This window comes from Parasteatoda tepidariorum, chromosome 1, assembly GCF_982258835.1.
Source record: "Parasteatoda tepidariorum strain Cologne lab strain chromosome 1, Ptep-v5.0, whole genome shotgun sequence".
Taxonomy (NCBI): Eukaryota; Metazoa; Arthropoda; class Arachnida; order Araneae; family Theridiidae; genus Parasteatoda; species Parasteatoda tepidariorum.
Window position 1 is genome coordinate 79,902,805 of NC_141755.1, and position 27,340 is coordinate 79,930,144.

General features: G+C 27.1%; 1 protein-coding gene across 1 annotated transcript; it reads left to right on the plus strand.

The window, feature by feature from the left end:
* The first annotated feature begins 4,766 nt into the window (after positions 1 to 4,766).
* On the plus strand, positions 4,767 to 11,837 carry LOC107453547 (protein D2-like). Its single transcript, XM_016070413.4, has 4 exons — positions 4,767 to 4,963; positions 8,342 to 8,465; positions 10,081 to 10,218; positions 11,641 to 11,837. The coding sequence occupies exons 1-4, from the start codon at positions 4,826 to 4,828 to the stop codon at positions 11,799 to 11,801; spliced, it is 561 nt and encodes a 186-aa protein (XP_015925899.2). The 5' UTR covers positions 4,767 to 4,825; the 3' UTR covers positions 11,802 to 11,837.
* The last annotated feature ends 15,503 nt before the right edge of the window (positions 11,838 to 27,340 follow it).

Consider the following 27,340-nt stretch of genomic DNA (forward strand, 5'->3'; position numbering starts at 1 on the left):
GCTGCTACAAGTATCGGTGCGCATATGGACAGCTAGAGTTATTTATTACATTCACATGCAATCCTGCTTGAGCTAAAATTAAAGAGCTTTAGTAACTTAGGCAAACATCATCGGATCTTCATGATACATTATCACACGTGAGTTAAAACAAATATTAAGCTCTAAACTTGGTTTTATTGCGAAAAGTCATGTTTTTAGAGAGACACGGTGTTTGATGCATTCTATTGAACGGCAGAAAAAGAGAATTGCCACACGATTTGGCTTATTGAAAAACTCACACCAGGACAAATTGGTCAGCTCATATCAGCAGAAATATTCATGACGCCATTGATCCAGAATTATTTCAGATCATCATCCAAAATATGTTTCATGGTCGGTGTGCATCACCATACATGTCTGTTTGAAAATGCACAAACGATATCCTAGAGAATTAACTGTCGAGACTATCACTGGTTTTTTCACCATTAAATAAAATTCTCTATTCAAATCATAATCACAAATCTCATTTACACACTTAAGTACAAAATTTAAATTCAAACTGAAAGCTTTGCAACGCACGCAGGGTACAGCTAGTATATATATATAACTTTGATCTGGCGACTTTTGATCTGTTCACTTGAACCTTGGACCACACTGGTTATGAGACCCCACAAGCGGAAATGACGTCTTTAATGCTCTCAATGCTTCTTCTCTACTGAAAATTTCTTTCACTTTTGAAGACTGTATTAAGCTGGAGTAAAGAAAGAGAACAGAAATATAATTTTTGAGGCGTTCATATAAATAAAAAAATTTATTCAGACACTTGTTTTTGCCCTGTTTTTTTATCCCTTTTTCCTCACTCGCCAGGTAAATATTGCATTTTCACTTCTTCTAGCTTAAATATTAGCTTCTGACCTTCAATTCTACTTGACCTTTAATTGGTTTTTGACCTTTAATTATGACTTCAGCTTCTTTATATTTTAAATCGAAGGAAAATTTCGTTTGATAGGAAATACAAAATGAGTAGTTTTCTAAGAGAATCGAAGACTGCAATAAATAGTGTAATAAAATAATTTAAAAAAAAGCAATTTTTCTATGGGTTAGCACGAAAAAGTAATAAATAAAATAATGCGTGCAACTTATAAAAATCGAGTTTATATTGCTACGGCTAAGTATTCTTTTTATGTAAAGTTTATCTTAAAATGAGTTGCAAGCTGAAAAGTAAATTGGATTTTTTAAATTTATTATTGTTATTCAGTACAGTATGCGCTTACACTTAAAATACCATTTGAATCAAAATTGTCCAACTATGTAAAAAAGCATTTAAAGAAAAATGAAAGAAGATTTAAAAAATATATCTTTTTTGCGTTAAATTATTCAGAAAAATGTGATATTAACTTTCTCCATAATTAGTTACTAAGTTTTTCAATTGATGATGTTGCTGCATAGAAATAAATATTAAACAATGTTCTCTTCTGTCCATCAGACGAAACAAACCTTATTATTTACATCTGTTAATTTTATCAGCCGCAGTGAGGCAAATGATAATATTTTGAAAACACTTCTACAGTTTAATCTTGATTAGCAGCCCCATCTATTGACAATTTTTCCAAATAAATGTTTGCAATTGGAGAAAGCAAATTCAGCACACAATAAATCATTCCGTTTTCTTTTATTACTTTTTCCAACATTTGCACAATTTTGGGACATTCCTATTTTGGCGTCATGTATAAACAAACGCTCAACTTCATCAATCCGATGGTGTTCATTAAGACATTGTTACTTTGTTGAATGACAGCGAATGTAATTAAGGATTTTATTAACGGAGACTACTAGATAGAGTTACAATCATTTATTGTTCAGAAAATGTGACATTAGTGTTTTTTCCCTTTAGTGAATTTATTTTTTCATAATGATCTCTTCTTTTTCTTAATGAAACTATTGAAGCAGCTCTATACATATTTCAAAAGCAAAAACAAATTTGAATATTAAAAATTATGACTTACAGACTTAATTTGTAAAATATCACCTCTTCCCCTAGTTCGTAACCTTATAGTCAAATATCCAAAGAAGAATTTCAGTATTAATGCTATAGTTATAATAAATATACATAAATTGTGAATATTTTTGTAGCTATAATTTATGTTACTAGAAATATAAAACATTTTTTACTACAATTCCTCATATAAATACTGCCGCTTAAATTATTTGCCCCTTTTTATAAATAATATTAAATTGGCTGCTAAAAGTCAGCACTTTTGAACCAAAATGAATAAAATGACACCTTATTCTTCATACATTATATAGTTAATTTAATACATTATATAGATAGTCCTTATAAATTATATAGTTTTTATTCTGCATAGTTAATTTTTCCGCAATAAGTTAAAATTTTTGCAAAAAAAAATATTATAATAATATTAAAAATAACTATTTTTTACACTTTTTTATATTTTAAAATTAAATTTTTATTTTATGATTTATTACCTATCTAATGACTAAATTTAAAAATCCCATATAGACATTATTGACTCTACATGGCTTAGGTAAAATACTATACAGCTTTTTGTCACTTCTGTCAGTATTGCCCCATAAAAACATTTGATAGTAGAAACAGAAATCAATTTTAGAGATATGTTATCCTTAATTTATAATTTTACTATATCTTTTTCTTTACTATATTTTTTTAATATTCGATTTCTCAGGAATTATTTGACAATTTTTTTTATTTTGCTATATTAAAATTATATTCTTTAAAATGTTGCAAAAATTTTTATGCCTTAACAATTCAGATTTTCCTTTAATATCATTAAATAAAATAAGGAAAAATATTCAATTATTAAACAGTATTTTTTGCAAGAAATTATCTTTGAAAAATTTTTTATAATTGAGTATATATGTACATGGCAAACTCTATGTACCTGGAAAAATACGTTAAACTAAATCTAACATTAAGGCGTCCAAGCTTTTAAAAGTTTTCCTAGCCAAACTTTTTGGTAGAAAAACGTATTTACTGTCTCGTGAAACAAAGGCTATAAATCTAGGTTCGTAAACTCAAATATTCGAGTTTCAGTTCAAAATTGTGCATTTTTCTCATTTCACATAAAGTATTAATGGGACAACTAATTTTTTGGCTAAATTAATTAAAGATTTAATTTATACACTGGATTTTAAACTAAACGTACCTTATATTATTATTTAATTGAAATACTCAAATACCATTTTATCTATACCTTCTCCTAGAAAGTCATCAGGAGAAATTAAATTTAGGTCTAATATTACCTAATGTTTACTAACTAATAATAATATCTAATACTTCTTCAATGAACATTTTTTGAGAAACTGGAATTAAAATTATTTGAATTGCTTTCACTGGGTAAGTTGACTATAGATGGCAGCATTAAATTTGTAGAGTTGTTTTGAAAATTTATGAGAAAAAATACCTTTGGTTATTTTTCATAAGAAAAATAAAAACAATAAATAATTGAAAATAAGTAAAAAATGTCAGAAACATAAATTCAGTCCTATTTAAGATCTTGCATAGCTTTTATTTTCATGTTCTTTTCTTTACGAGATTTTGAGAAAGCTGTAAAATATTCTACAGCAATGTTTTGTAATTCGAAAATTTTTTACTTGTTTCTTATTGAAAACTTAATATTATTCTCTTAAATACTAAATTTTATACATAAATAAAAATAATTAAATGAATTCTTTGTAAAGTAATTAATTCTTAAATATATAAATTCTTGGTACGAATTTAAAAAAGAAAAGAAAAAGGTAAATATATTAGTCATTGTTTTTATCACTTATACTAATCACGTGTTTAATTTAGAATAAAATTATAAACCTCTAAATATTTAAAGTTATTTATGAAAGACGTAAAACTCTACCGATTTAATCTTAAGATTTTTGCACTTATTTTGTTCTTTTTTACTTATACAACTATCTTTTAAACTTAATTACTTTACTCTTACATTTTTACTAGTTTTTTTTCTTTGCTTTTTCATTATTACTTAATTTGTAACTATTATTTTGCTTTTAATTCTTATTATTCTTGTTTTTGCATTACTGGACTATATTTTGCTATTATTTGAAGTTGCTATTTTTCACTATTTTTTCTTTCTATTTTCACTATTTCTTCTTCTTTTACTCTTATTTTAATTTCTTTTACTCTTATTATAATCATTTTTTTTCTTGACTTTTTTTCTTGATTTATACTTCTTTCATATACCTATTTACGTTACTTTCAATACTTACTTTTTAAATAAAATTTTTAAATTGAACTAATATTTATAAAAAAGATTGCTGTAAGAGTATACATAAACATGTAATTAATTCTTGTTCTATCTTACACCATATGTCATTATGAATTTTTTTTTACTTTTATATTGCATTTGAACTTAAATACAATATTGTTTACAAATTTAAAATTTAAAAAAATTACGAAAATACTTAAAAATTTCAATTTAACGAAGACAATAAGAACAATTTATAGTTTTTATTTCCTTTATCCTTTATTTTCATGCAAATTTTTGTTTTCTGTTCAAATTCTCCCATTAATTCACATTATGATTTAGAAATCAGAATCATTTTTTCATGTATTACAATTCATTGCGTGCATCAAAAACATAAAAATACAAGCACAAAAAGCTACTAATTCCTATAATAACGCTAAAAGCACTCATGCTGTAATTTTAATGAATGTCATTTGTTATTGTCGTTGAAGCTCCTTGAAAAAAATTTCCGCTTGACTTAGAATATGGAAAATGAAAGATAATATTAGACAAAGCTTGAGAGAAAGTATAAATGGAAAAGTTCTGGAAATTGTCGGATTTATCATTTCAAGATGCATCTCAACAAAATATTTTTCGTGTCCACATTTGCTTGCTTCCTGTCCAATGTGCTTTCATTCTGTCATATACAATATTTAAAGGCTGATATTATTCCGGAAATATTTCATCTGATGCCAGAATATACAATTAAGGTATTCAAATTTTTTCATTTTTATATTTGTATTATTTGCAACAGGTTAACAGGCTTACTTAGCATCTCTATCCTAGTATGTCTTACACTCATTTTTTTCATATTCGTAAATTAAACTTTAACATGTTAAACATGTATGACTAGGGTCCACTCCGACAATTGTGGCAAAATGCTCTACAAATGTCGCTGAAATCATACGCATGGACGATGGACCACAAATTTGTCGCCTTGAAATATGTTTGGAATTTACAAAATAGCAAAGAAAAATAGTTTTTTGGATCGAATTCCATTCATTTAGAAAAAGAAAGAGTTGTACTAATTGTATTGATCTACGCGAGGTATGGAATTCAAACGCGTGGTATTCAATGTTTGGTACAAAAATATTTAAAATTAGATGTTGAAATTTCATATGTACATGCAGTGATGGGCTTTGCATTATGTTACTGACAATATGATTGTTCATTAATGAAATAATATTTATTGCTCTTATAGAATTAACTTAATTTAAAATTTTATAATTTTAAGATAATCAATTTTTAATATAATTTTTGTTAGTTCTTACTTTGTCTGATTAATCCCCAAGTGCCCACCATTAAAAAAATAAAAAATAATTAAAAAAAACTTTGTCTGCTTTCCTCATTTATTTATTTATTTGGTTTATGAATTTTAATCTCTATATTGAATCTATTTTATATTATTTTACATTTTGTCAGTTAGTTTTGAAAAATACTAATCATTGTTCATTAAGGGGTAATGAACCTTAGTTTGTTTTACATTAAATAATTTGTGATGTATACCATAACATGAATTATTTAATTGTGAAGTTTGATTTTTTTCATAAGTTTGTCTACCATATTAAGTTTTTTGACCACTAAAAAATACCTAAGTGGTCCTATTAGACCATTAAATTTTCATTGCTGCTGCATGTGTTGTTAAGAAAAGATAAAAGGGGATAAAACAAACTTGCATATTCAATATTCATATTATTTCAGAGAGGATTCTCAGGGATGTCAATATTTAATAAGTAATTTTATCATTCTTGTGAAAATTCAGTCAAAAAAATATACATATTAGGGGAAAAAATTGACATATAGCTGGCAAACAACTACCCATCGTAATATAACTAATCAATACTATAGAATGTTGTAAAAAAAAGCATTGAACTCTGTTTGATTGTCTGATAAAACTCTTTGGAGTACCGAAAACTGCTGGAAACAAAAACTTATAACTCTTCTCTGTTTCCTCCGGCAGTCAAATAGGTTTCGACGTTTACAGTTCTGTATTTTTCAGTAGTGATTTGTTAGCTCTCGATAACGTTTTTTTTTCACAATAACGTTTTTCTCGATAACGTTTTTTTTTTTACGAGAGCCGTGATGACTCAGGGGATAGAGCGTACGTAAGAAGTGATCGAGTTCGATTCCCAGCGATGGCTGGTTGATACGAATTCCGCCTCCGACTTCCACGACCACAGTGCTGACATAAAATATCCTCAGTGACAGACGCATCATGGGTTAGAGTCCCCTTGCCATCAGGCTAACTGTGAATGGTTTTAGAGGTCTTCCTCTCCATGTAACTCAAATACGGGTTAGTTCCACCAAAAAGTCTTCCACAAAGGCAAATTTCTCCCAATACTTGATCCAGTTCCCTTTCAAATTACAAGGCTAATTCTAGGCTAGGTTAAAAATTACAAGGCTATGAAGTTGAACATTAGTAGTCGCAAACTCGAAATGGGTCGACTGTTCAACGACTGTTGTAAAATAAAGTAAGACAGTTTTTATGACCCAAATATGTACACCTTTTATGCTTGCCATTTGATTTTGTAAATTTGTGTGTATAAGGTGCTAATAAATGACTCCTTGTGTTGTATTTTAAGGTTAGAGTAACCCCGTCCCCCCCAGGGGGTATACGGAGAGATTGGCACCCAGCAAGCCCGCCCAGTTAAGGCCCTGAGGAAACCTAACCGAGACGTTAATTTAAATCAAAAATATAATTTATACACCAAATATTTTTCAAATTCACTGTAACATTAGTATGATCAATATGAAAATTTAAAATCAATATCTAAATGGTTTCTAGATGACAATTGTGGCTTAAAATTTAGGCTAATTGTAATATACATATAAAAAAAACATTTTCATATCATTTAATAAATAAGATTTTGATGTACAATATTCACAGAACTATACTTCTATAATTTTGATAGTAGTTCGCTGAGAATCACATGATTCCAATTTTCTCACAAAACAGGTTAGTGAGTAGCAGTTCGAGAAGTTAAAGCTCCCCTTGTTATATATATTTTCTGATACTTTTCAAAACTGAAGCAAAAACACACACATTAGGAGCAGCATTTAAGCTAGAATGAAGCAGAAACGTTCTCGGAATCTGTCAAATCATTAGAGAGGAAGGAGTGCTGAAAGTCATTAAAAGCAATCTGAATTTACTTGGTTCAACTTGGAGGTATTTAATAATCACTAATAATGGCTTTTTAATTTTTCTCTGGAAAATTTATAGTTTTTAATGTTTTCAGTCCCGCCTTCACCAGTATTCGTAGTATTTTGATGCGTTTGCTTTCCTGGCTTGAAAATCAATTTAGGGCGAAGACTTAATTAAATCTTTTTGACAAAGATTTTAAAGACAAATGTTTAGATCAGTTCAAAACAGTTCACAAGTTTAGTTGTTTAATGTTAACACTTAGATACTATTTTTTTATTTAATGCTTAAATTAAGAAGTTTTAAATATCACATTCTAAATTGCACCTCATTATAAATGGCTAATCACATAACTACATTGAAAATTGTACTTCAAATTGTTGAAGCAGGCAAATATTTTTCCCCCTTCGTTTTATGATTTTTGATAAGATATTACGGCATAAGTGTTACACTCAAATGAAGTTAATACACAAATTACTAGTTATTTTCTAATAGCAATTACTAAAAGACAATTATTAATACTCAGTTTATACGAACTATATTATTACTACACTGAACTTTATTTAAAATTAGTTGGTATTTTTCAATAAATTATATAAATTAAATATTAGCAATGAGCTAAGTTTTCCATTTAGTTCCATTTCCATTAGTGTTCTGTAATGAATCAGCTTAATATATTATTTATTATCCTTATTAAAATGATATCAAAAATCATAGAATTGAAAAGGTTAAATAGAGAAAAAAGCATTACCAAAATTTAGCGAATAATGATCGAGAACTTCAGTATTAAAAATACTAAAATTAATATTTTTATCAAGGAAAGTGGCAACAGTAGTGAGGTGATATTTTAGTTTCCACAAATAATTTTATTGCTATTAATTTTATTTCTAAAAAATTTGTTGAAAAGGTTGTTAGAAATGAATAATTATGCAAGGATATAATTTATTAGGTGTGTTATGGACATTATGAAGTAAACTGCGGTGCAGATGTCAACATAAATCGAACACAGGAAGAGCCGTCTCTCTTTTGGAGATGTAGCAATAACAATACACTTTACACTCTTTTAATGATTGGTGAGTATCTTTTCTAAAATCTATTTCCCCAAACATAAAAATAAGTAATATAATTAATGAAAATGATGTTCATATCAAATTCATTTCAGTTTCTTAGGAGGGAAAATTTCTGACTTTAAATAATTAAACTACACTTATAATGTACAGGGCATTCAAGAATCGCCATTCTTCTTTTCTCTATATATAAAAAGTTGCGAGTTATTATACTTCTTTTATACCACCTTTCTAACCAATGTTGAAAGAATTTTTTCCTCAATTAAATATTTATCTGTGACCTTAACTGTATAAACATTTTTACTTCGTTTGGGACAAGGATTCTAAAATACGTATTTAGAGCAGTCTGTACGTAACACTGTGTATAAGATGTTTGGTTCCAAAACCAAAAAAGATTTTTAAAAAATCATCTGTTATTTATCCATTTGAAATTCAAATTGAATGAAAACTTTATGACTAACGTTAAATTGCTATAACTCCAAAAGGAATAAGTTACTTTCGCAGGGTATTCTATTAACCCCTTCCTTTTCGCTCCCGTGAAAATGACGGGGTGAGGTTTCGCCCTCTATTTCTCGCTCCCGTTATATTTCCGGGCTGGAGTGCTCAGTAGTAACGTGCCAATATGAATAAAACTAATTCATTTCTTTTGACCGGAAAACATTTTATTTCTCATTTTACACACCAGAAGGCAGTACCAGGATATTTTTAAAGTAATTATAGATAGTTAGTTTATTTTAAACTAGATGACAACACTAATCAAATAGCACTAATAAAAAAATAGACACTTTTATGACCGTTTTCTTGAAAATTAACCGATTGTTAAGGGGTTAAGAACGATCTTGATACATATTTTAATGAATTATTTAAATAAGGGAGAGAAAAACTGCTATTTATGAGTGATGGCAAACGAATCAATAATGAAAACAGAAAAAGCTGTTAGATTGCCAGAGGAAGAAGAAAAATGTTGAAAGACCTTTATTATAAACACCTTTGAGTTAAACTACGCAATGAAACTACTTCTGACTCTTTTCATCTCGATTTCCCAACAGGTAAGTCATCAGATTACCAACAATAACTTTGCTTCTTCATCGCTAAAATGTTAATTTACGACCCCTTAATGTGCTTACTTTTTAGTTGTGCTCCTACAATGGTTCTTAAAATGTATTTTTAGAGAGGTAATTACGGTGGCATCGTGATAGCTGTACAAATATTCTTTGGAATAACCTGCCATGTTTTGAACATGCGCCGTTTTTAGAAGAACCTGCCTTGTTTTATAACATAACACTACATGCATTAAGGGATTAAAATATTGCGTGGCATACTATAAATGAAATTCGTATTTTTTCAATTCTGAAACTTATTTTTAAGTTTTTTTTAATTTTTAAAAAAAAAATTCATTACGTATTTAAATGCAATTTTTCAAGTAAAATTTTGCATTTTTTTTTAAATTATAATATTTACTTTTAAGATATTTATATATTTTTTTAATTAAAGTTTTTACCCATTTGAATAAATTTTTATTTTTTTCTAATATTTATTTTGTAAGATATTTGTATTTTTTAAATACATTTTTGCACTGAAATTCATTTTTTTTTTAAATTGTAATGCTTATTTTTTTAAGATCCTGATGCTCCTTATCCCCAGAACCCAACGCTGCAGAATTATCTCCATTGGATAATAGTAAACATACCAGGGAACAACATCAAAGATGGGGATTTAATAGCAGACTATGTTGCTCCCAATCCACCACGTGATTCAAGTATGTATGTTCGAAGTCTCTTTTAAAACAAGATTTGGAATAACTTATTTAAATTAACAATTCTTCCACCTAAAACACTGTTTTAAGTAGTATAAATATAAAAATTAAAACTCATGTTAAAGTTATAATTTTATTTGTTAATAAAATATTTGTAAAACAAGTTATAAACAATGATATCAGTTAATGATTTTTACTTAGAAATTAGAGGAACGTTTTAAATTGTATTAAGTACATTTTTGTTAAAAATAATAACTTAAAATATAAGGTAAAAAATATTTTTTTACAATACTGCCTACATCTCAAAAAGTTGATATATAGTATACAAGTAGTACAAATAGTATATAAGGTATAAAAGGCACCCAAGATTTATAAGCAATACAAGGTACAAATAATGTACGCAATTTTCCGAAATCACCAACGTTAATATTTATTTTTAGAATTTTTAAGAAAGATGAAGACAGAAAATAAGTAATCAATATTTAAGCGAACAAACAGTGAAAACCCCGGTGAAATTCGGTAAAACACTGATGAGAAGAAAAAAGGATGGAAAATATAAAAACCTGTTTATTTGCCTGACGAAACATGAAAGTAATTTAATATTCAACTTTCGACTCCTAAATATTTCCTAAGACAATCAAACAGATTCTAACATATCCAATCACAAAATCAATACAATTTACTAGGTCAATAATGATAACTAAAAGGAAAATAAACACACTGAAACTTTACTTTATTAATTCAAATTGGAAAAGCGCACAAGGCAGCTGAAACCAAATTTGTATTATATAAACTAAAAATAAGACATAACTGTAACTGTTACCTTGCTTGGATTTGTTTAAATTGCGCTTTAAAGAGGCGTGTCATTCAATTGTTGATTTAAAATTTGTACCTTTCAGGTGTGATTCTTTTTCAAATTTATAATGATATTTATTTGTGGTAAAAGTTTCTTTCTTGTCTTTTCGTTAAGGGGCCTTGGGGCACTGTTAGTTTTGGTTAAATCCACTAACAACAGAAATGCTCCTGTATGTTTGCAGGCAGTGTGTCCCCTGATGAAACACTGTTCTGCAAACACACATTTATATTATATTTTATTTTTAATTATTTTTAATTATTAAGAATTTATGTCTTATCTTTAGATTCTAACATATTTAACTCCCTTCCTTTCACATTTTATCTCTTTTTATTATTAACTCACAACCCTTCATGCCCCTAAGATATTTTTGCAGTATAATTTATAAGGATTCCAAATATGATTATTAAGAGTGGTGATTCCGAAACATCCTGTGCTTTTTGTAAATTTATATATAAATTTTTTTTCTTATTTTTGGCACGAAAGTTTAGCATGTCCCGCCAGTGTAAGACATTTTTTAATAAAATATGAATGTTCGAAAATATATATATCAATATCTCTTTTTTTTCCAGATCGACATCGATACATATTTGTAGTTTACAGACAGGACCGTCGTCTTCCAGCTCAAAAATGGAGTCAAGGAAATGAAAATTTCAACCTAGACAAGTATCTTCAAACTCAGAATTTGTCACCATATCCACACGCTATGAATTTCTTCTTTGTGCAAAAATAATAAACATTCCTATTCTAAAAAGATGAATGATTTGAACATCTGGGTGATTCTTTTTAAACATGACAATTCGGATCAAAAAATTTCTACAAATTTAAAGTATTAAATAATCTAAATTTTTCTTGTATACTTCTTTAGTTACATTTATTAATATCTTACAGACAGCAGTGTAGTTTATTGACATTTGCTCGAGAAAAAAAATAAAATAGAAATTCACCAAATCTTGAATGCCAGGAAAATGACATATTCGCTTGGAAGCTTAAAAAACAGTCATTTTAAGTTAATAGTAAGTAACTCGACTCAAGCCTTTATGTTAGATGGACCATAAATTGCTTAAATTAATTCTTTTTATCCATGGTAGAAAGAATCAGTTTTTATTGTTGTTGTTATGTACAAAATAAAATTTTGTGTAATAATCAATCATTAAATAAATAAATAACTTTGATTACATCCAACCATATTACAATTATGCATAAACTTGGTATTAGGTTAATATTTGCTTTTCCTCCTTACAGTATTAGTAGTTAAAAAAAATTTTGGTAACACTTCAATGTCCTGGAATTCGTAAGCCCGGAAAATGACAGCCAGGATAATGACAAATTCGCTATTTTATAGCATATAACTTTATTTTAATTTAATATTTTGGCCTAAGACGTTTACATTCTGCAGAAAACAACAGGATTTCTTAAAATAACTCTATGTATAATCTATGTATTATAATCTATGTATTATAATCTATAAATCTATGTATTCTATGTTATTAATGATTTCAAGAAGCCAGGAAAATGACAACACAAAAACCTACTCATCTTGAAAATTTTTTGAAATAGATTTTGAACCAGAAAATTGGTTCTTTATTCATGCAACAAGACATGTTCATATAGGAGGGTATTTAATCAATCTATTAACATTAGATATTGATTGCTGGCTCTATCTATTTTGGTTATAAACCACTAAATAAAAGTAGCCCGGAAAATGACAGATGTTCTTGGGACAAACAAATTGACAGAAAAAATTATTTTAAACGAAGTTTTTGTAAATAATACCGTCTACCTATATTATAGAAATGCTTACACCGGTTGAGATAAAAAAAATATTAGACATTGAAAAATATATGGGAAGTTTTGAAGCTAGTTATTATTGGAAACATTGTTTGGGACATGCCAGGAAAATGACATTTCGAAGTTCAATTAAATTTTTCAACTGTACAAAACAGTCAATGCTAGTACAAAGTCATTTTAAAATGCTAGCAGAAATGCAATTTATTTTTTTTTTTTTAAAGTTCTTTTAGTATTATAGTATTAGATCTTGGAGCAAGGGACAGTGAATTGTCATATTTCGTGAGAATCACCAATCTACTCTATAAATATGAATGAATTTGAACATCTATTCAATAAAAATGAATGAATTTTAACATCTATTCTATAAAGATGAATGAATTTTAACATCTATTCTATAAAGATGAATGAATTTTAACATCTATTCTATAAAGATGAATGATAATTAGGCGAAGATGAGATTATACCGGGTAGTTAAGATTCAAAGCCTGTTGGAGCTGAGCTATTAGATCTAAAAACTGTCTGATTTGACCAAGATATTCATTGTTTAGCTGTATGCAATATATCATTCTCGAAATGTTATAGATGTGTTACTTTTTAAAAAAAAAATTTCTAGAAAAAGTCAGGTCACCCAAAAATTACCCCGCTAGTGGAGTAAGTTATGTTAGCTGTACAGGAAATTTAGAATACTAGAATTTAAGTGAAAAAGTATCAGACATTTATATTTTATATGAATGTAATTATGAATGTAATTTACATGTAATGAAGTCAAGATCGTACTCAGGAGGTGGGGGAAAGAGGGCCCAAGAGGAACAAATGTTCTAGTGTCACAGACTGCCAAGGGTCCGATCGAAATTCCTTACGAAAAACATAGTGCTTTTTAATAAGTTTTTTTTAAGAACATTACAGAAAACTTCTTTAATAATTATATAAAAACTATAATTTTGAATAAAAACTCTTCAAAAGTTCAGTAAACTATGAAAAATATTATCATAAAATACATCTCTTATAATTTCTCTCTTTGACGTAAAACATTTCACCATTATCGTCTGTCAATTTCATCCTTTTTATTATTTTTTTTCCTGCAGATGATTTATTTAAATGTAATTACTTAAAAAACATCAGCGACCTCTCTTGGACAAAAACATTTAACCTTAAAACATCTTTTGTTTCTAATCTAAGTTATAAAGCTGAGTTGAGCAAACACCACTAACAAAAAGTAAAATAAAATAAATAAAAAGAATTGGTATAAATTAAAGTTAAAACAAAGGCTTTAGATTATTCTGCATCTCCTGCACTTTTACGTGGAGAAAATTTTATGTATTGAAAAATAGAAAATAAATATTATTTAGCGGGTTGGGGAGAGAGAGTATTGGTTTGCTGTAACTGCAGCAATAGAGGAGTTGTAAATTTTTTTTTTTTTCAATTTGAATTTGACTACGGATAGTAAATTAATGATTAAGAAAACTTAAGAAAATTAATGATTTTAAAGTATTCCAATTCATTTCCGAAAAATCAATTTACTTCGTTTTTTTCCCTTAATGGTATTTATTCGATTTTTTAAAGCATAATATAAAATTTAAGTAAATTTTTTTCTAAACCTAATACTTAAAATTCAATTTCTCAGGACCCATTCGACTAATTTCGTTTAAATTTTGTATTTTTCCCGTGTAAAATTACAGGCTTTAAAATGATGTAAAACATTTTATGCCTTGCAATTAAAAAAAAAATTTCGTTTATTATTAAATAAAATAATAAAAAATAATAAATATTTATTAAAAGTTATCTTTTGCATGAAATTATCTTTGGATAAACGAATTTTATAAATGTGAGAAAAAATTGTTTATTCGCTTAAAAAGTTCTCGAGATGTGGTGAAATACGCAAAAAATAAAATTATCATTAAGAAGTCCGAACTTTGGACCGCTCTCCTGACCTATATTCTGTGGAGAAGAAATTCAAATCTGTCGAAAAAAAGTATGTTTATTCATCTTAAAATATTGTCTGATCTAATTAATTATCATATTTATGGTCATTCCCTCAAATCTTAAGATTGAGCCCTAGAACGTGAAAATCCGATTATTGGATCAAAGGTTATTCAAGGTGATCCGTTTTTCTGCGCACTGAGCATCAAAAGTAAAATATTTACGTTGAAATCGCGAGAAAAATCCCTTAATTTAAGAAAAAATCTCTTGAAAATCTTGCATAAAACAAACTGAAACTGTTATAAGATTATATGTAAATAAAGGTTTAGAAAAAACTAAAAGAAAAGATTTAAAAAGAAGTTCAACTGTAACACTGCACAAAGAGTAACTGTGACACTAAAAAATTAAAAGAAAATATTATCTAATATTATAAATAAAGGATCAATGGTAACATATGTTACAATTGGTTGTAACATATGTATATTTTTATACAAAGAGTAACTGTGACATATATTTCTATAGCCCTTTGAAAATTGAACTTTAATTAAAATTACCCTATATATAAATAGACAAAAAAAACGTAGGGAGATAAAGAGAGAAAAATTATCACTGATTTCAAAAAAATATCCACCATTTTGAACAAATTCTGGATCTGTATTGCTTTCAACCTTGATGAAATAAGGAAACGCATCTTTCCCAGTCCAACCATCTTCTCCTAGAGCTGCCCAATGATTGCAGTCTCTTTTAATACCTCTGGTGTAAAACATAAAATTAATACTACATACTTATACCTCCAAGTCCCTTCCCTCTTGGAACATCGAGTTACTAAGATAAAGGCAAACATTATTCATAAATGCTTTGAATGATTATTGGGTTCACACTGTTCATAGACGCTTGGGTTTGATCTCTAGTGCTTGAAATAAGCTTGGGTTTGATCTCTAGTGGGTGCTTGAAATAAGCTTAGCTTGCTATATCGTAGGAGTTTGTCAGTATGATTCCAAAATTAATTACCCAAATCAAAAAAGTTGAGTACCCACCATTTAAACTCTTTTACTTAAAGGCAATTTAATAAAAATATAATTTCTAATAATTACAAAATAACTTCATCATTTAATTTAGAAATGGTACAAAAAAAGGTTTAAATTATAAAGTTTTGCAAGATCTATATTTTTCCGAAATAATGCATTAGTTACTTGAACAATATAAAATTTAAACATCGGTTGAATAATTCAGGAAAAATATAATAAATGAAAAATACAAATTTTTATTTCCGAAATTGTCATATCAGTAGAAAAAAAACGTTTGCATTTATTGTTTACTGTAAAAAAAAAACTTGTAGAGAATATTTTATGGAGAAAAGAAAATCATATATACCGTAATTTTATAGTAATAATTACCTATAATTCGCTAAATTATATTAATTAAATAAATGTTTCTGTAAAATGTACGGTATAATATTTTACGGTAAGGCTTTACAGTAAAATGGATTTTTTTTTTTTCGGATTACGCATCCAAAGGGCCGAGACTTTATTCCGTAATTTGATACGGAATTTTTAATAATGTGGGAAAGTGTGCAGAGTTCATTCAGCAAAAAATTTAAGTTTTTTTTTTTACAGTGCAAAAGCTTTAAATAATATCTTTCAAAAAACTTTCATGCAGATGTGTTTAAACCCTTCACTTTTCAATTAGCAGTTCTATCTAAACAAGTTTTCAAAGATTTTTTTTCTCAGTGTTAAAAATTAAATGTGAGACCCAAGTAATCCAGCTAGCTTAATATTAAACATTTTAGCTTAATATCAATACGTTTTATTTAAAATTTCGTAAAAATTTGTTGATTCATTGACATTTTTCACAATTTCTTAAACTTCTATTGTTACTGCCCTGTGATGTTAATATTTTATTTTCATTGTTACGTTTTCTTTCCTTTTAAATACTTGCAAACAACAATACTTCAGAGAATTTAATAAAACTTTTAAATTTAGTACATTGTTATAATGGTTCATGAAACATTGTTGCTAAAAACATGCCTTTGTTGTTCACACCAACAATATAACAGAAAATATTAATAACTCATTCTTATTTGAACTTTTATAAGTGAATAACGTCTTTTTTGACAAGTGACTTATAATTTGTGAAAATGAGTGAATTATTTCGTTTTGCTGTGCTTAATCACTGGCAAAAAGAGTTGAAAAGGAATCCAAGGCCTTGTCGTAAATATAAAAACAATTTATTTTATAGTTTTTTTTAAGTTAAAGATAAATTTCAAAACCTGACCAAATCTCTCAACTGGGATCCATCTAAGAATGTTTGGAGATAAACAGGATTTGGCGATACATAATATTAGATGTCTATATTGTTTTGTGTGAGACAGCCTCTAATTTCTGTAATTTGTAAATTTATTTCATAAAAAAAATTTCAATTTATTCTTATTAAAAATAATTGAAATTTAATTGCATTAAATTATGAAAATTCTTCGCCAAGCGGCAAGCAGAAGCATTAAAATGAATTGAAAATCTTCAAATTGAAATAGAAAAGGAAAACATGAAATATATCTGTAGTTTCATTGCATAAAAAAAGTTTTTAAGCTATCCTTATTTTAAAATCATTGAAATTGAATAGTTATGGAATTGAATAGTTATGATATATTGATAATTCTTAAGCGAAATGCACATGAAAGTGTAGTTCGTTTACCAGGAGTTTGCACTTGGCTCTGCCTTCACACTAGGATCCGACGATACTATTTCGCTATTTTTGAGAGAAGGAAGTGAACAATCCTGAACAAGACTGCTTTTTGGCGATCGTATTACAAAAATATTTATTTCGCAATCTTTTTGTGCATTTTTTTAACATTAAATATTTAATAAATTTTATGATATTTCTCTCTTTTTAGAGTATTGTTTGTCCACAAAAAGCCATAAAAAAATTTTAAAAAAATTTTGAAAAAAAACAGAAAAATAGTGTATTTTTTGCCCAGTTTAAACAACTTTTTGATAGCAGTAAAAATTTATATTTTTGAGTACAATAAACACGATAAGCGGAGAAAAAAATAGTTGAACTTAATACAATTCTTTTTTTATATATATAATTCAATTCAACAGTATAATTAAGTGAATTGTATCATATTATATCTAGCAAAATCAATTTTTTTCGCATCAGACTTTGGTGCCATTATTTGTCAAGTCTGGCAACGTTGTAAATTTCGTCAAAATTTGCAGAGCAATCGAAATTTTTAAGTATTTTTGAAAGCATACCAGGCTGGTGATATAAGTTTAAATTGAGGAATATGATTTTCGACCCATAATTTTCTGGTAAACGCATTAAAAAGAAAATCAAAGTAAAACCAGGCTTGTAATTCTTTGAAAAATATTTTAAGGAAAAGAAACTTATTGTAATTTCCCTAATTTCACACATAACATCAGTTATTTCCGAAAGTCTTTTGTTTTTCAATAAGAAGTTTTGACTTATAACAATTTTTCAAATTTTCTGAAAATAGTAATCATGCTAAAAATAGTGATTTTCATGTTTTTTTTAAAAAAATTACAATTTAAAAAATAATGAAGTGTCGTGAATGAAGTGTCATACATCACAATGGTATATTGTGAAGTTTTCTGTGTTTATTCTAAGAAACACATAACATATTTTAAAATATTTGGTCAAAAGTGAGAATAAAAAAATTTGCCGCGGAAACAAAAATATCAGAGCTTGCTTCAGATATATGCGTCTCAATCTTCAGTACCTATAATCACTTACTAATGGTATTAAATATTAATTCTATTCGTTGAGTTCAAATATGGAACGCGCTATTAATTTTCTATAGTTTATTTATGGGTATTTTAAGGTTTACAAAATTATACAATTACAAATTATTTTTCTAAACAAAATTAAACTTTTCGAATCGGGAAAGTAAATATTGTTGCTTGTACTTTCATATAAAAGATTTTTGCATTTGAATAAAATATTATAAATACCTTACTAAGCGTCTTAATTCACTTTTTTTTTTCAGATTTTTTTTTTAACTTTGAAATAATTAAATATTAACTTAAAATTATAATCTTCTTTAATCATTTTAACAATTCATTCTGTTTCTAGCAACAATTCTAAAATGCAAAACTATCTAAAAAGATTAACCGCAATCTATAAAAATTATTTTCTTTATAAAATTAATTTGATTGATCTATAACTATTATTAAGGATATACAGTTACTAATCGTAAAATTTTTTTAAACCACATTTGAAATAAAATTTAAATTCAATCAAGAACAAGGTAAATTGAAATTTAATTGATAATCTATTTTTAGCTCCTGGATTCTTTGCTGAGGACAGCAGTAGTAGCTCATCTGAAACAGATGGGTAAGTACATGATTTAAAATGTGAAATGATGTGATAGCTTTTAGGAAAAATGGTATAGTTTGAAAGTAATCAAAACATAAATACGAAGTAAAAAATCCTTCTCTATAGACTCGCGGTCAAATTATTTGAAATCCGAAACATTAGCATAAATTAAATTATCCAATGTTAACATAAATAAATATTAACATAAAGAAATGTTAACTTAAAACAATCGAATTGATGTATAGCTTTGTGATTTTTCTCAATTTCATATCCAATTTCATAAATGGTGCCTTAATAATTTTCATCAATTTTATGCTTGGATTATACAGGTTAATTTAGACCGGTAAATAAGAACATACATTAATTTTAATTGTCAACATTTAGGGAGACCGAATTTAAAACTGGAATAACTTAATTCAATACTATTCGTATTTAGCATTCTGAGTCTTTATATAACTACTGATTAAAAGTCAATATTCTATCTTATACTTACTGAGATGTTATTTTCCTATATTTTTCCTATATTCCTACTTAGTTTGGTAGTTAGATGTCATTTCCTACCTAGATCTTTTTTACCAATTAATTTTTTTTCTAATTTTTGCACAGAAGTTAAAAAAAATAATGGTTGATCTACATAATTTTGCCTAATTTTGGTTTATAAAAAGCATCTCTCTAATTTAAAATACTACCTGAGTAAAAAAAAGGTTCATAATGAAACTTAAAATGTAGAACATTTAATTTTTAAATGACTTATTATGAAAGCTTTCATTTTTTCCCAACTTTTACCTCAATTTTTTTTTTTTGCTTTACATTGCCAGCACAAATAAAAAAGAAATTTAATATATTTTGTGGCAGAATGGGTATAAGATTTTCATATTATTAAATACTACGACATTTAAACAATTAAGATTAAATATAACTATTTGAATAAAGTATTGCAATATATTTCTTATTTAGAACATGTAATAAATAGAGAACATTTTAAATGTAAATGTTAATAAGAAATGTTAATGTGAAATATGTTTAAAAGAGATTCTTTTAACAGTATTTATTATTACTTAACATTATTATTAATTTTTTGATTAAACAGAAACTGATCTTTATAACATCTCAAATATGAGTTGAGCAAAAAACTGATGAAAGATGACCATTTTGAGATAATTAAATAATGTAATAATTTTATTTCTTTTTTTAGCTATGAAATGCTGGGAGTTGGTGGTGAGATAGTGTGTGAGGAGTCACATATGACTTCTGATGATGAGAATGACGCTACTGATAGGTAATTTAAAGAGTTATTATCTTATAGAAATCATAATATCCGTGTTTAAAACTACTTTAACTTTTTAATCAAAGTTGTTGCTTATTAGTATATACATCATAGCCATGCAAAAAAAACGAGAACAAAAAATAAAAATCGCAAAATCAAGATTTTTTTGCATTTGCCATTTTTTTGGAATGTCCCACCGATTACAATTTTTGTCCAAAATTCAATTTTGTTTATTAATGTTTTTAAATCCCATTTTAGAATTCATAACATTAGTAATAGAAATAAAGTAGTCATTCCACTTTTCCCGAAATCTATTGCGAAACAGTTACATTTTTTTTAACTGCATGGCAGAATAATGGTTTTTTGAATCCATATTTTATACTAGAATGGGCGACGCTGCTCCACCGTCGTGGCTTCGCCACAGGTGCCCACTGGGTACCGAGAAGAGAGTAGCAGTTCTGGCATTAAGAAGCCAATGGGACAATACATCCCAAGTGCCCGCCATTAAAGAAAATTATACTAGAATCATTAAAAAAAGGATGTAAAATACTTTTAGAATGAGTAAATTAAAACAAATCGTTCTAGTAGATAAAGAATTAGAGTTTAATACTATCATAGACGTAGAATGCATGAAAATATGCTTCAATTCTTAGTATAAAAAAAAGACTATTGTTACTATATTTTTTATAAGAAAATATGTTAAGCTTAAAGCAACTATATAATGTGATAATGTCCTGTTTTTACCTTTAGCGATGAAATGGAAGAGCTGAGTGCTGAAATACAGCATTCTGAGTCATCAACAACTGATGATGAAGATGTTGATATGTTGAATAGGTAATCTATCTATCTTTTATCTTATTATTATTGTATCAATTTTTCAGTGCGATTATAAATATTTATTAATTTTCTATGTAGTATATTGAATATATATATAGTATTTATATTGCTATTTTTGCATGATGATTATCATTGTGGCATCATTATAAAATATTTGAGTAGATTTCTTCTTAAAAAGTACAAATTCATTTAACTCATCTTAATCAGAACGTGAAGAATTTAAAGAAATTAGAATGGGGAATAAATGTACAGAGTGCAAGAAAATGTACTTCTATTTTTAATAATGAAACTTTTAGTTACTATATTTTTTGATAAATAAAATATGTTAAACAAAGGCATATACAAAACTAGAGGTGTTAACTATATAATATGATAATTTTATTTGTTTATCTTTAGCGATGACTTGGTTGAGTGGAGCTCTGAAATGGAGATGAAAGAGTCATCTTCATCTGATGTTATAGATGTTGCTATCGTGGATAGGTAATTCAAACAGTTTTTTTTATTTTTTAAGATCAAATTAAGTATTTTAAACAACATCTTATATATTAAGTAATTTTCGAAGCATATGTATTAGTATTTAAGTTATTTTTTCCATAATAATTTTTGTAGTGGAATTGACAAAAATATATATATATATATATTTAGAATCTATTTAAAAATAAAATATTTACTCTTATCAGAGTTAGATGAATTATGAGAAATTAAAATGAAGCATATAATAATGAACACATAGAGTTTTTGAAATTAAAGTCGATATAGATTTTTTTTGGAGGTAGTTTGACACATTTTTGCATCCAAGGAACCCTTTTTAACCCTTTTTACTAAGCTTGAGGTATTAACTAAATAATAATTTTATTTTTTTATCTTTAGCGATGACTTAGTAGAGTTGAGCTCTGGAATGGAGATGAAAGAGTCATCTTCATCTGATGTTGAAGATACTGCTATTGTGGATAGGTAATTAAAACAGTTTTTATATTAAGGTCGAATTAAGTATATTATAATCCTGATAACCTTTTTTTTTGTTCTTGAATTTACTGTGATACCCGCTGCATTCATTTCACATCTAATGGCATCTGATGAAATTTTTCTGTCTTGAAGGCATAGGCGTTTAATTTTGCTATCAGCAGTAGCACTTGTGAATTTTTTCGGCCTGATTTAGCATCCTGAATGCCAAAAAATGCATCGAAACTGTCCTGAAACCAAAATTGATACCTTCCATCAGGGATCTCTTCCCCAACAACGCACCATTTCTTTCTCAGCAGGATTCAGCTCCATGCCCCACAGCAAAAGTTTGCAAAGCATGGTTTCAAAATAAAGGCATAGATATACTACCATGGCCAGGAAACAACCCTGATCTCAATCCAATTGAAAATTTGTGGCGACGTTTGAAAATTCTTGAACGAAAAAAACGTCGATCCAATAAAAGACAACTTATTGAAGCAAAAATTGATTCTTGGCACCATGTGATTATGAAAGATGAACTCCAAACACTCTTTCACTCGATGAAAAGACGCTGTGAAGCTGTCTTAAAAAATAAGGGTTATCCTACTAAGTATTGATTGTGTAAGTATCACTTTTAAAAAATACAAATCTAAGATAGATCTTACTATTAGTTGCATAACTTTTTTGTAATACAGATATTGTAATACTGTATTTATTATTAAATTTTACATTAAATTACCTTCAATTTGATATATAAACGTTTGTATTTAAGTGAAAATTAATATATTCTACAAGCACTCAAAGTTGAAAAACATGAAACTTTCAAAAAATGTCCACACTTTTGGCCACCACTGTATATAAATGTACTAAGAGAGAAAGAGAGAGAATCTATTTAAAAAGAAAATATTTACTCTTTTCAGAGTTTGATGAATTATGAGAAGTTAAAATGAAGCATAAACGTACATTTTTCACAGTGTAGGCACTTTTTAACTTTAGGTCACTATTTCATGCACTAATTTCTTTTTTTTTTATTTTTAGCGGAGAAATCGGAGAATTGCATACTGAAGTAGAACCAATGGAATCAAACATGATTCTTGAAAAAGAAAAGGTTCTCATAAAGGGGTAATTTAAATCATATTTTAAACTAAACTAAAATAAGTCTTCAATTAATATAGACGACAAAGTCAACTTTGGATGAATACATATCATAACTTTTCTATTCAAATCCTTCAAAACATAGGCTTTGGCAAGTAAACAACTTAAATTCTATTCGATTAATCTCCAAATTAAATGGAGATTTTTTGCAACAATTTTCATGAGATTTCTGTTAAATGGTAGCAGTATTTTAATCAAAAACACTGAAACCCAATTTTATGCCCTTATCGCGCATTCTTATGTACCTCCTTACAATCGATAAACGTTGATAACTAATTGAAATTTGTATTAGGTTTTCTTTGTGGAAAGAAATCCCGTTTAATGAATATATACTATTTAGACAAAAATTTAACATTAATGAAAAAAATATTATTAATAAAAAAGGGGGTTTGAACCGCAAGCTGGAAAAGATTAAATTTATGTCGGTGAAATAAGCGGCGAAAGTTCGGCCACCTGAAAATTAGTTTCACTATCTTGAAGAGCTCATATTTTTACATTTTTATTTCTCAAGAACTATTCTATAAAGTTCTTTCAATGTTTGTGTTTTGCCTTTTAAAATTTTATAGATTAAAATTAATCAAAAGTTAATGAGGTGTCAAAATGAGGTCATTAAATCAAAAGTTAATGAGGTGTTCCGTTTTTCAATTTTTGCTTTTTTATCTTGTTCAGCTAACTGTTCAACAATTTTAATAATTAACTTTCAAAACAATAATCTTGAGTCATCATCGATACTGTCATAATCTACTTATTTAGTTGATTTTCTTCTATAATTTTAGTAGTGACAGAAGTGGTCATTACTGCTTCGAAATTGATTTGAGAGAAAGGAAACTTCTGGCCAAGTCCAATGTAATAAAGGAGTCATTGAACATTGTTGTTGGATTACAGAGGTATATATTAATTACTATCGATCTTATTTAAATAAATTAATTTATTTTGATGTGAATTTAATCACTGATATGTTTTTCTATGCACTTATTTATGTGTAACAACACATTTATTTACATTTTAATAATAACATTTACATTTTAAAAATAGCATATGCATTTTAGTAATAAAAATACTTTTTCTTTGTTGCTTGTATTTTATATATTGACTAACTAAGAATGTTATTTTTCTAACATTTCTCTTGTTATGATTTTATAAAGTAATTTTGATCGTTTTATTTTGCTTTGTAAAGTTGATTGAAGCAAAGACTACGATATGTCTTATTTAACGTGAAATTGAGTCATTACATGTTTAATATTTATATCGATGAATATATAATAATTATAATAATTTAATATTAAGTATTCATATTTATATATTCATGTTGATAATATATATATTCATTCATATAAAAAATGAGATTTATATTTTGGGAAATTTTTGGGAACACAGAAAAAAAGATCAATTTGATAATTTGTTCGAAATAAAAACTAATTTATAGAAATTTATCTTCTCTTTTTAAAACTCCATAAGTAAATACGCAAAACAGTGCATACTGAGCTGTTAAATTAAGTATATAATGAAAATACTAATTTATATACTAAGTTAAATTGGTAACTTCGTTTTTCATGGACAATCGAACATAATATATTCATTCAGTAAACATAGGCAGCAAATTAATTATTTCTTAAAAAAATTAATTCAAATAGCTCTGAAAGAGGCAACCACAAAACAATATTTTTTTATGGTTCCCAGTATACCTAAAGAAATTCACTATACGATATTTTAAATGAATAATAATGTAATGAATTTAAAATAATTTTTAAATAAATACTCTGATAAGCAAGCTTGTAAGCTTCAAAAAAATCTAAACACATATTCTGTTATATAATACTGAACGAAATGGTCATAACAATATGAGCTGAACCAGAAAATATATATATATATATATATATATATATATATATATATATATATATATATATATATATATATATATATATATATATATATATATATATATATATATATATATATATATATATATATATATATATATATATATATATATATATATATATATATATACATAAAATAATATATATATATATATATAAAGAGAGAGAGATTTCTATACGCACTGTGATTATATGATTATATTTCAATGATTAAGTTTAAAGGTCAAGATAAGATTAAGATATTTTAATGATATACAGATAAGACACATTGGCATTCTAAAAAATAATATTATTCGCATTTTTTATTTAAGTAATAAATCAGTGAAAGTCGTTATAATAAGAAACGATTCAATGATTTTCTACATATTCCTCTCCAAGTTTAATAGCTACCGCAATTATATAGAAAAATTCCTTTTTTAAAAAAAATTTTTATTGCAAATCTGTTCTTTGTATGATTAATTAATAATATAATGTAAGCCTATTATATCTTCAGTACATAAATAACTTGCATGTAGTAGATTATTTAACAATAAATGGATTAATTCTTACAGGTGCGGAGATGTTTCTCGTTTGACAAAAAATCTGGAGGAAAAATTGGCTCAAAACCCAGATTTTGCAGAGAAAAGAGAAATGGCCAGAAAAAAAGAGAAGAAAGGTTTCCGTAACATTGTGAGACGCCTGTTTTCCGGGTGTTTCACACGGAAATAAACTGCGTGAACCTAAAATTAAGCATACCCCGATTTGAGACGATATATCCCGACTGTGACATCTCCCGACTCTGTGACTCAAAACCTCGATATTACCCGAATAAAGACTTACCTAAACTGGACGAAATCTTCCGAATATGTGACTATAAAAGTATGAAGTAGTGACTGTAAAAGTACTGACTCGACGAAATTGAAATTTTTAGACATTACCCGATTGTGTGACTTTTGAAATAGACTATGCACAACTGTGTGATTTTTAAATGGACAATGCTCAATTGGGTGATTCTAAAAACACATTTTCTGATTATGTGACTTTACCTGACTGTGACGACATTTCCCGAATTAGACGATACATCCTGAAAGTAAATGAAATAAGTGACTTTTCAAAGTCGCCATTTTCTGACTATGATTTCTAAATTAGGGAGTAAAAAACTGTATGACTCCTAAAATACCAACTATACGACTACCGAATTGTACCACCTTTGATTGCGAATTGTTCCTTTATTTATTAAAACTGAATGTATGCCTGTAAAATTAACGTAAAGTACAATAAATGGAACATGCTTATAGCTTTGTTATTTCTGTATTATTCTTATTATTAAGAATTATGAAAATTAATTTTTATTAAAAATGTAAGATACTACTGTGTGTACTAAAATAATTTATTAAATTAAATAGTTTTTAAAAAAAAAACTTGGAGTCCTCGATTACTCGCTTACCCCAGAAACTGCCGATGCAGTCCATTTTATTAATTATTTTGTCCTCAAGTTTGTTTATTAACAATCAAATGAACTTTTAAAAAATTTTATTGCTGATTTCAATTAATTTTTTCTACATGCTTTGTATTGTTGTTTAATAATTTTAAATCTTTTGTCGTATTTGTATGATCCGCAATGGGACAGAATACCAATCGATTAGCAAAAAATCAATTTGCTGTAATGGATTGATTTTCGCTTGTATGAAAACCTAATTTCACAGTTTAATTATACCAAAATTAATTAGAAACTTGCCATCTATTGGCAGATTGTCCATCTATAAATATGAGAGTATGTAATTGCAAAATATCATATTTAAAAGGGTTACATATCTAGTACTAGTTTTCCAAAGTTTAATTACGTGGCCTAATGAAAAACTTCAATATTAATTTATTATTATTTCAAAAACTAATGGTGACAACAATAACATTCTGCTTTCAAAATATTTCTGATAACATTTCCTTAGAAATATGCAACATTTTATAATGTTTTATCTAATGGTTTCGAATTTGCGAGACTTGTGATTGTTCTTTTAAGTTCTCATAGGCTATGGCGACAGTTACTTAAAAAATCAAAGTTTCTGAGAGGTACGTTCAAGTAACCTCTCTAAAATATAAATTCAATCAATTTCCTCCATTTTTTTCTTTGAAGTTACTATTTACTTTTAACAGATCTCAACTGTA

Bases quoted from the DNA above. Each gene is read 5' to 3' on its own strand.
- LOC107453547 (XM_016070413.4), top strand. From the start codon at position 4,826: ATGCATCTCAACAAAATATTTTTCGTGTCCACATTTGCTTGCTTCCTG. The intron at 4,964-8,341 runs GTATTCAAATTT...ATAATTTATTAG, and splicing joins TGCCAGAATATACAATTAAG to GTGTGTTATGGACATTATGA. The intron at 10,219-11,640 runs GTATGTATGTTC...TTTTTTTTCCAG, and splicing joins CAATCCACCACGTGATTCAA to ATCGACATCGATACATATTT.